This window comes from Daktulosphaira vitifoliae, unplaced genomic scaffold (assembly GCF_025091365.1).
Source record: "Daktulosphaira vitifoliae isolate Bord-2020 unplaced genomic scaffold, ASM2509136v1 Scaffold_1, whole genome shotgun sequence".
Classification (NCBI taxonomy): domain Eukaryota; kingdom Metazoa; phylum Arthropoda; class Insecta; order Hemiptera; family Phylloxeridae; genus Daktulosphaira; species Daktulosphaira vitifoliae.
In genome coordinates this window covers 65,887,967-65,899,945 of record NW_026099572.1, presented here as the reverse complement: position 1 = coordinate 65,899,945, position 11,979 = coordinate 65,887,967, and the positions used below count along the sequence as shown (strand labels likewise).

The 11,979-nt window shown below is 22.5% G+C and overlaps 1 protein-coding gene across 1 annotated transcript; it reads right to left on the bottom strand.

Annotated features, from left to right (window-relative positions):
- Nucleotides 1–128: 128 nt before the first annotated feature.
- On the bottom strand, nucleotides 129–11,946 carry LOC126896461 (probable very-long-chain enoyl-CoA reductase art-1). The gene is made up of 7 exons (XM_050669260.1): nucleotides 11,669–11,946; nucleotides 9,977–10,021; nucleotides 6,737–6,875; nucleotides 5,007–5,178; nucleotides 2,329–2,545; nucleotides 2,069–2,261; nucleotides 129–454 (listed from the first exon to the last, which is right to left on the bottom strand). The coding sequence occupies exons 1-7, from the start codon at nucleotides 11,672–11,674 to the stop codon at nucleotides 327–329; spliced, it is 900 nt and encodes a 299-aa protein (XP_050525217.1). The 5' UTR covers nucleotides 11,675–11,946; the 3' UTR covers nucleotides 129–326.
- Nucleotides 11,947–11,979: the final 33 nt, after the last annotated feature.

The following is an 11,979-nucleotide window of genomic DNA, read 5'->3' as shown; positions in this document are numbered from 1 at the left end:
TAATAAAGTCACAATTTCTCTTTAATGATATATTAGCCATCTTATTCTGTATAAATAGTTAAAAAACTTTTTATTCAGTGAAATGGATTAATAAATATTATTGTTATTTAAATGATATTTAAAATCAATAAATAATTTTAAAAACTTATGTTTATTTATAATCATATGGCCCTCATACTTATTAACAATATTTCGCACGTAGTTACTATAATTTAATTATTAAAATTATAAACTAAGCCTAGAAGTTAAAAAAAAACACCATCAAATTAAGAAACAAATTAAATATAAAATTAACATGTATTATTATTTTTTTAATTATGTATAATTTAAAGTAAAAATGGAATTATTGCTTTTCTATTCTTTGGGTAATCAGAAAATTCTTTTTTGTAGTTCTTATGTTTTCCAAGAGCCCACACAGCCATTTGATAGAGTCCAGCTAATGTAAACAATCCAGCTAAAAAAACACAATTAGAATTTAGACTCTAAATTTGAATCAATTTTTTAATAATTTTTTTATTTATTTTTATTGCTAATTTAGACATGTTAAAAAATACTGGTGTATAAAAACCCAGCACAGGGGATCGCGGCACAGTGGTGACGTGGCATGGTTGGAACAAGTATAATGATATCTGACAGTGATTAAAATCACTATCAAAATAAAACGCTTCGATGCAAATCTTTAGATAGTGTTTAATTTTAAAAAATTGGAGGATTATTCCAAAAGCTACATGATCTGCTAGTTCATTATTAATATCCTAATTAAGATAAAGTATGTCGAATGAAAAAGGGATTATTAAAAAATATTATTTCTCATAAAAAAATAATGTTGATATAGTGAGCCAAAAGTAATGTTGATCCATTACACTTTCCAATATGCCATAGCATTATAAAGTTAAAAATGTAAAATATAAAATCGAGAATTTTCACACAAAAATAGCATTTGGTAGCCATTTTCACTACGAAGACAAGTACAGAGGTCAAATTTTTTTTTTTCATAATAAAGTACATTAGATTAGCTTTAATTTAAGATATATATAAAAGTGTCAGACCTTCCGGAACATTTTCAAAAGTTAAGTTGAAAAAGTTAATTTTTTGTGAAAAAGTTGTCATTTTAAATCCCCCCTGTGGGCAAGTTAAGTGTCAGATTTCCAAAAAAAATATACCAAATGATAAGTAAAGACATCAAGCATCTATAAAAAAAAAAATTTACTGATCCATACATTTTCCAAAAAGTTATAGCATTATTAAGTTAAAAATATAAAAAAGAATTAATTTACAAAAATCGTAATTTTTTATTAACTTTTAACGTTTTCTTACTTAATAAACACTTTGTATAGTAGCACAGAAATATTTTTCTTTTTTCCAAATCTCTCATAAATAGTATACTACTAAGTTTTCTAATCAATTTGACTAGAAAATTTGAAAAAATGATGTGTTTGGAATAACTTAACATAATTTAAAAATGTATATTGATATAAGCAATTAATAAGACAGTAACTCACTTTTTCTCACTTTCAAGGAGGTAAAAAATAAAATTTACTTTCTAGTTACCTAACATATTTATCAATTTTCAAAGTAGTTAAATGCCGATTCAAACCAAATTTTCGATATTTTAATAAATTATTATAAGAAAAAGTAAACTTAAATTAAAAATCTAATAATCAATTTTTTTTAGTTACTACCTTATTTATTATGCATAGCGTTATAATTCCAGACTCTACACATAAATATAAGACCAGTGGCGTAAGCATACAAAGTTTACCACAATGCAAAAATCTTAAAAGGTCATATTCGAAATCAGTTGAAATTAAAAAAATTAAGTATCCTAAAAAGTCAAAAAGGCTCTAAACTTAAGAGCCTTAACTCAGCTGCATATATTACATTCCTCTATATACGCCATTGTATAAGATTTAATATATCGTGTTATATTGTTACATGCCGTGAGAAACATTAAGTTGTACAAACGTTTATACAACGATTTAAGATAAACTGTAACATTGAGTTTTTTTATTGTAATTATGTTAAAACAACATTTAATTTTCGTTACTATAAGTGAATAAAATATTACCTGGTAATGAAGATGTCATTAATGTAAATCCAATCCAGCTACCAACTTCATAAGAATAATTAGGACAAGAAACAAAGTTAAACAAATAAGTAAAAGGATTTATAGTTGCTACTGGAATCCGCCTAACTTTAGTACCAGGAGGACGAAGATTTCTCAAAGCAATATGAATGCTCAAATTTCCAAGTTCACAGAACTGTTGAAGTTAACAAATAATTATGTTTAATATCAAATAAATAATTTAAAAAATAATGATTACTTACTATAAAAGTTGCAAGACCAATATAAAATTGGACAGTTGATGGAGAAGTATATAGTGGATGATTCACAAAATATGCAACAAATGCAGTGAATCCCCAATAGTATGTACAATTTTTAAAAAGATTCATAATAGGCATAGTAGCATGTGAAAAACGATGAACAAATATTGTTTCAAATATACGTTTTGCATAATGAAATGACCAACAATATGCTGCAACTCTATTAAAAAAATATATTCATAAATAATAATTCCGTACATATTGCTACCTCCAACAAAAAGGGTCGTAACTAAACATTTTTTTGACCATCATATATATTTTAATATAACGTATTTTTTTTATATTATACAAAACAAAGCATGTTCTTTTAAATTAATTGGGCCAAATTCATAAAAAAAAAAAAACAAAAAATTTTACAGGAAGGATACATTGTTAAAACCTTAAATGATCCTATCCTGATCAATAATAAACATTTTAGTAACGATCCTTTTAATTCAAGGAGGTGATATATCAGAATAATAAATTTAATTGTTTTTTAAAATCAAAAATTAATTATTAATATTATTATAGAAATATTACAGGGTGATTTTTTTATCATAACCCACTCAATTACTTGCAGAATATATATAATTTAAACATTTTTTTTTTATTATCTTTAGTTACACATTATTCTTGAATTATTAAATATGTAATACTTTTTAAGTTAATCCCTTATGCCTTGTAAGGGCGTCAATTTTGTTTTTTTTAATGGGAAAACATATTTTGAATTTAATAAAATGTTTAAGTTTTTAATTCAATTGTAAATGGCATTTGAATTTTTAGTATAACTTTATTAGTTTATTAGATATAAACATTTAAAGTTTCAAATTTTTGAGTTAATATACATGTATAATACACAAGGGATTTTTATGACATTGCTGTCACAATCACGAATTGTTTATTATCAATTATNTTTATGACATTGCTGTCACAGTCACGAATTGTTTATTATCAATTATGACTATCAAAAGATATACTTTCTGTATTGTCAGTTAGTGTATTTATAAACTCACAACAATGTGCCTTACTAGCGTTGATAATAACAATGCTATGTACCTGATAAAATCGATGTCATAAAAAATCAATTAGCTACCTATATTTTTAATCCCTTGTGTATTATACATGTACAGAGTGTTACAAACAATGAGAACAATAGAAACCCGTTTCCTGACTTACTGAACACCCTGTATATTAACTCAAAATTTTCAAACTATAAGTGTTTATATCTAATAAACAAATAAAGTTATACTAAAAATTCAAATGCCATTTACTATTAAATTAAAAACTCAAACATTTTATTAAATTCAAAATATGTGTTCCTATTTAAAAAAACAAAGTTGACACCATTACCAGGTATAAGGGATGAACTTAAAAAGTATTACATAGTTAATAATTCAAAAATAATATGTAATAAAGATAAACAAAAAAAAAATGTTTAAATTATTATTACTCTGTAAGTAATTGAGTGGGTAATGATAAAAAAATCACCCTGTATATATTGTCACTGAAAAATAATTTTAATTCTTGCTTATTTCTTATATAGTCAACAAATTTATGTTTTATGTTTTCAATAACATAAAACATGTATTTCAGCTATTTTTAAGCAAAAACTGATTTTTTGGCTGTGTTAAATAATGTTTGATATCGTCTCTAATTTCTAATAAAAATAATAATTAATCAACATTAAAAAACTTATTAAAGATATTGAAGCAACAACTAAAACCATCCACTATTACAAAATTTACAGTAGACGCACAAATTAATTTGTTTTACATTAATCGCAGTCATTTTATATTTTGTAGATGTAGATAAATATTAAATACTATGTAGATAAATATTGGATATGTCTACTTTTCTCATCATTACATATAGCAATTTCAACTGAATAAGATGTATATCAAATAATAAAATTTAAGTGATTTTTAAAAATAGTGTCTAGTTATTGCATTAGTGTATTCAATTATAATAGGATAGCAAAATAGTTTAAACGTATTGTATAACACGATATTATTTTTTTATCATTTTAATTAATTAAAGAACATTATTATTTTTTGATTAAATTTTTTTTTTTATCCTCAAAATATTTTTAAACATGACTGTAACTAGATTTACATGTTAATATTTTTAATTATAATAAGCTAAGCATTATTAAAATTGTTTCACGATAATTATATGATGTAATATAAAATAATACTCCCGAGAATTTAAATTATTATTTTTACATTCATAAATAATTGCTTCAATACAAACATGCATTAATTTAAGATTTGATAACTCTCGAAGTCCTGTTTTAAATTTAATCGACCAATCAATAAGTTTATATTGTTTTAATACGATTAATAATTAGACTAGAACTAATAAGTACTGTAATCTTATGTATACGAGATACCATTAAATTTTGAAAAAATCAAATTATATTATAATTATCTTATTATTTGCTTTAAAAGTATTCCATACGATTTAGTAACGGAAATACATTGTATAATAAATATGATGTGCTAATCAAATACAACTAGTGCAGGTTACTATGTGATATTAATTTTTAAATTGAGCAATTGGATGTAACTTGACTCAATGACAAAAAAATCGGTTTAGCAAATAGTATACATTGTTATTATAATTATTTAGTAAAATTCACTTACTCAACAACTTGTGAAATTGGTTGACTAGAAGTAATACCATAGATTAGATTTGGTCGTGCATAAAATATTAAGTATACAAATAAAGGCCCAGCGTATTCTGCCATAAACACAGTGGACCAACCAATTTGGGGACCCAAATCTTTAATATAAAGTTTTGAACCATTTTTTAACCCTACAAAACAAATAAAAATGAAAAGAATTACTTTAAGTTAAAGCAATACATACATATTTAAAAACAAAAATAATTAGTATTAAATGACTAAATTAAAACGTTTAACTAAAAATGATTATTTAAATTTTTTGCTATAAATGTTACACGATCTTGACATGACCTCTAACCTATATTTATACGTTATATTTTAGAATAAGTTCAGACGTTAAACTATCAAAGTATCAAACATAATTCAACATAAAATAGAAAATATTAATTACTCACAAGCAAAAAGTTCAATGAAAAATCTGAGGCTTGTTTCCAAAAACTGATGTCACAAAAATTAATTTTCGGGATTATCTATAATGTTTAAAAAAGAGTTTTTTTGTCATATACCAAAAATTATTATACACATTTTATCGGCAAGGTATAATTTTTGCACTAAAAAATATCTCCCAAAAATCCCTAAAACTGATTTATCAGATTTTGGAAAATAACCACTATTAGCTGATATTTAGTTGATGGCGAGTTCGGAATAACTCAACAAATTAATAAATTAATTTAACTCTGGTTAGAATAATTAATTTCATAACAAGTTACAGAAAATTCCTAAAAATATATTTTTATAATGTCACCAAATATTTTTATTTGGCTTGTTTCATTAAAATACATTACAAATACGTCATAATTATAATACGTCATTACTTCTGAAAACAATTGCTTATTGGTAAAATTTCGATGGCCTTACATTTAATCAAAAAGTAATCATTTTTTACTTAAATATTAACAAAAAGAGAAAGTTTTGATTTAATTAATAATAACGATAAAGATTTTATATTTGTTTCCATCTTTAGAATTACTGTATAGCAATAAAATCTTTTATTTAATTGGCATTGAATGAGTACTATATTGACATATAGAAACAATTTTTTGTCATAATAGTTAACGACAATAATGACAAATATTTAATTTATATAAATACATAATTTTTAAACGTTTATAAAGAAATAATCGTCCTGTAAATGTTATTAATCTCTTAAATTATAAACTAATTAATATAATAGTTGAAATATTTCAAACATTTTAAAATTCTAATTCGTTAAAAAAAAAACTGATTTTTGAATATATATACACAAATATAGCAGTAAAAAATTTAGTCATGTGGGTAACTCTTTGAATTTTCCATAGTAAACCATTGTTGTTGTTGGTCTTGGCTACTTCAAATTAGGACACTAGATTATTTTAATTTACATTAATTGAGATCGAAAATAGTCAAAATGTTATTAATATTCGATTAACATTTTTTAAAAAATATTATTACATTAATTTTTACTAAAAAAAGTTTGGTAACAAATAAAATACACACAAATTAGGTTTCGGATGGGAAAACTGGGAAATAGATAAAAATCTTTATTGAAATAACAAAGTTATTTGTACACCATAAAATTATAAATGTTGAGTTTATAATACTTACTAATTATTTAAATATCATTAATACATTAAACTAAAAAATTACATGAAATAAAAAAGAGCAAAAATACAAACAAAAATTTCAAATAAAAGTGAATAGTCAACTTACCTAAATCTTTAGCGTTATCGCTATCTTTTAAACTTTTGCCTTTAATTTCAAGCTTAATTGACTGTCTCTCTGGATACAATGCTGGTTTTATTTTACTGACACTTTTCTTAATATCGCTAATTTGAGAGGCATCTGTGATCTAATTGGATTGTTTGTTTCAAAAGTTAATGTTAGTTAATACATATGTATATATACACATCACACCGTGATTTACGAATTTTAATATTAGTTTATATAATCAAATTAGTAAATCACAGTGAAATACTCTGTATATGTAAATATACATAGAATATTCTATTCTGTAGTGCTTCAACAATGACACAATTTCAAGAACATTTTTGGAGGACTCATTATATCTAACTTCTCCCTCTCTAAAATTTCTTTTAATATTATTGTATATGTAATTTTTCTGAAATTTTGAAGGGGTTAAGTCCCTTACAATTTGCGCATATGGTGTTTAAGTAAAAAGTTCAAACTAAAATTTGTTAAAAATTATTTTTTATTATACCTAAGTTCATAAAAACTATACATTTTATAGGCCAAACAATTACAGTCACAAATTGCTACAATTTGTAAATTTTAAAATATGCTGTTAAGTCATGAAAATTTACATAACAATTTTTTTGTATATTCTTCTTTATTTTATTATAAATACGAAAATAAAATGTATAATATTTTATTTAGTCAAAAATTTGATCATAGCCCAAACATTGTATGTATCATTATAAAGTAATCTATCTATTTTCTTAATTTAATTTAAACTCTAATAATACTAATATAACAATCACAAAGTGTTATGCTTCAATTTCTGATTACAAATTAAAAAATTTAATATATAATTTCTTCAATCTAATATCTAATCATTTTTATATCAATATACAGCCAAAAAAAAATTAAAGATAGTAAAGAAAATTTTCGATTTAATCCCAATAAGACTAATAAAATTTTAAGAGTGTACTTATGAATAAAATGAATTTTAGTGACCTTTTTATTATGATTGTTATGATCATTGTTTTTAGTCAATAAAAGTGTGCATTAAAGAATACAAATAATATTTTTTTCATAAAAGGGTAAAAATAGTAGAATATTAATTATATTATATTTTTAAAACTACATTGGTTCATTTTTTTTAGATCTGATAAGAAAAAAAATTACAAAAACAATTGTATGCCCAATAAATTTTTGAAATTATGACTTATATTTATTTAATAAGAAAGAAGAATACTCTCATCAGTAAATATTTTATTCAGAAATATTAACTATACATTATGTTAGTTTCACTACTGCCTATATAATAGACAAAAAATATATTTACGATTAGTTTAACTGAATAAATTGAATATTTCATCAAGGACAAGTAGTTATTCAATGAATAACAAATGAACTTACTACTTATTACATAAATTAATCATTTAAATTAATGTATTTTTTTTTTTGTACATACTTAATTTATGCTATATTTTATTTAAATTCGAAATCCCTTTAACAGTTATTATTTTTTATTAGTCATGGCTTTATTTTGACTGTTTATTGACATACAAATTATCAAAATTTTATTTTGATAAACTTTGTTCAATAAAAATATATAGCGTGTCTTAAATCTAACTGACAACAATTATAAGTATATCAACAACTTTTTTAAGAAATTAGTTAAAAATATTTATTTTAAATTTATGAAAAAAAAATTTAAAAAATATCCTTCTCATTAGTGTTAAATAAATAAAGTCACAAATACAAAGGGGTTCGTTTAAGTGAAACTCCTCCCAAAACGAAAAAAATCACCATTATTGATTAGTTAATAACCAAAAAAAAGTTATCTTCAAAAAATAAGTATTCCACTCCAAATGTAGAGAAATACCCCCCAATACCTGATAATTTAGTCTGAATTTGGTCTTATATACAGAAGTCCAAGCTATATTATGTGTTTATAGTTTTAATTTACTAACTTGACAAGAAAATAGATTTTTAGAATGGGTTTACATAGATTAATTATGTTCCTAACATGTGTTTTAACATTATAAGTAAATTCTTGAAATATATTATTTTTAATACTTTAAAAGTAACTTTTCACCAATTTCAAATTTATTTTTTCAATTATCTAGTATAAATTTTGTATTATCTCTCATACATAATTATTAAATAATTAAACTGACAAAATATAATCTTACAACTTTAACCTACAAACTCTCCTTTAAATGAACTATTTAAAAGGTCAATATTATCAATTTATAATAATACAATACAATAAATATTATAATATTAATCCTAAAATTTTTACAAAATGAACAATGACAAAAAAGCCAGATTTATTCAGAGATAAATATAAAATACCAAAAACTTTTTTGATTAAAAAGAACTAACTTGAGTTACTAATATTAGTTAATACTCATAAATAATTTTTTATTTATCCTAAATTTCTCTCTTTAATTAATATTATTAATCAAAATATTAGAATTCATGATTTTTAACATAATGAATTTACAAAATAGTCAAAATATATATATACAGAATGTTCAATAAATAAAGAAATAGGTTCTATTGTTCAGATTGCTTGTAACAATTGACATGTTTCCTTACATACTGAACACTTTGTTTATTATACTGACAAAAAATTTAATTTTTTTTATTAAAAATAATAAAACATACCAAAAGAAAGTAGCCATTTAAATTTTAGCTTTTTTGAACAACCCTATGAAGTCAAAAGCAATCTCCCCCTATTTAAATAATATGGAAAAATGGAATATTTTTATAAAATCATTAATTTTTCAAAAAAAATTTTTTTTTTAATTATTTTTGTACATTCTAAATATTGACACTATTTGCAACAAAATGCATACCAAAACAGTTAATTTAATCATTTTCACCTATTTTTTTTTTGCTTGTTAAAATTTTTACTATTAGTAAAAGCTACAATATTTGAAAAATTGGAACGGATGAGGAATTTAATATTTTATTTCAAAAAATAGATACATTTTTATTAGTGGTTAATAATTAGTAAAAGGGACATAGTTAAGCATATTATTCTTATAAAACTTATAGGTAACAAAGTACATCAATATGATTCATTTAATTAACTGTTTTAAAAAAAATCATTATAATAGTATATTGTGAAAATTAAAACATTAGGTGTTATCATCATTCCATTTTATCCTTATAATTTATAATATTAAACATTTTTTAAATAAATTTAAATTGTAATAAATATAAACTAAATTAAAAATATAACTATCAATTACTCACTTTTACTTTGCCAATATTTTTGCCACTTGTTGATAAAATTTCAATCTGAAATGGAAAAAAAAATTTAAATAGGCTTATTTTATTAAAATAATTATTCAAAATAATTTATTTCAATATATGATAATTTTGATTCATAACTTAAGTTAGTATATCAAATTAGAAGGCTACTTTGCGCATTTATAACAAATATGAATTAGCCTAAAATTCTAAGCTCTTGCTCTATAAAAAATGATAAAATACAAATAAAAAATTCCATTTTAACTAATAAGAAAAAATAACTTTTTGCTTTCTCTTAAATTTGTGTAGGAGAATTAAACAAGAATAAATAATCAAAATACATTTTTTTAGTCCTCATATGTAAAGTTAAAAGTAGGGCTGGGAACCGAATTATTATAATTTTTGATAATGTTTACCATATCTGGTAAGTTTATTGACCTACATCAAATTTTTTCAAGAATTTGTTTGGTTAATTATTTTTAGAACTGAAATAATATGAAAACATTAACTATAAAATTTACCATATTTTTATTTTTAAAACAAACTTTAAACAAAATTTTTTGTTGGTTAGTTTTGGTTTTTAAACAAAGTCAAATTTTAATTTAGGTTTCAAAGGTAAACTCATTATATTTTTGGATTCTGTAATTATTATTTCGACATTTACATAAGAAATTCAATATAAATGAACTAATTTATTAGATATAAGAAAAATTACCAACAATCAAGTTAACACCAACAACCTTGCAACAATCAAGGTTTATATAGTTGCAATATAGAAACTAACTTCCTAAAAAATGTTCATTTTATCTCATAAATTTTTGAGTGAATTAGAATATAGAGTATAAATATAATTATTTACTATTTAAATATTTTCAAATCATTATAATCAGTGGTGTTTTTGCACAAAATATTTTTTCAGGATTATTACAATTTTTTTACTTTTAAGTTCCTTGACTATCCAGACATTTTATAGAAAAAAAGCAACACATGAAAAAATTCCTTAAATAAACATTAGGTAATACACTTTTTCCTTCGAATAAAGTACGAAACATAAATAACTGTAACAATTAAAATAATAAATTATTAACTGGCATGATAATACTTAAGTATTACCCAAGTATTGTTAAGTATAAACCAGTTTGTAAAATTTATTTTTGACCATTTTTTTTTAAGCGAAATGTGCCTTTATAAGTATTGTGATCCCCTGGACTATTAGTCTCCTAATCTGCCCCTCTAATAAACTGTAAAACAAATTTTGTCAAACTTCCAAGTACTTTAATAAAATACCCTGACTAAAATATGTTCTCCAACATGCTCAGTTTTTTTATTGTAAGATATATGCTGATGTTACCACATACCATTCAATATAAGTAGTATACAAATATTATTTTTCTAGGATACAAATTAATTTAACAGTGGGTATACACAGCATACCCTCAAAACACCACTGATAATAATGCACTATAATCAATACAATCTTATAGCTATAAAATATATTTAAAGATATTATCAATAACAAAACATAAACATATGAATTAAAATCTTAATAAATTTTAATTATGGCTAATTGTTATTTTATTCAACTTTAATCGATCAATAAAATAAAAATGAATTCTAAAAGATAAAAAATATTTTATGAGATTAATAAATTGTTCATTGATAGTAAAGGCAATTTAAAACCATATAAATTATTACCTCCATTTTGTAGAGTTGAATACAATTCAATTGAGTTTTGATTAAAAATATCTAATAATTGATGAAGTTTAAATTATTATGTTACACAAGTTCGTTACTATTTGATCAACTTATATGATACTTTTCAAAAATAGTCGTAGTTTATGAGAAATTAATAATTAAAATGAAGGTCACAAAGATAATCAACCACTTTTTTATTCTAAACTAGTTTACTACGAAATAATTTACGCTCAAGGTACTAGTACAAGTTTTGAATACAACACGACCTAACAAATCCTGCAAGCAATAACTACTGAGGTATATTCAAATGA

Bases quoted from the DNA above. Each gene is read 5' to 3' on its own strand.
- LOC126896461 (XM_050669260.1), bottom strand. The intron at 2,546-5,006 runs GTAAGTGAATTT...TTTTTTTAATAG, and splicing joins CCAATTTCACAAGTTGTTGA to AGTTGCAGCATATTGTTGGT. The intron at 455-2,068 runs GTAATATTTTAT...GTGTTTTTTTAG, and splicing joins AATGACATCTTCATTACCAG to CTGGATTGTTTACATTAGCT.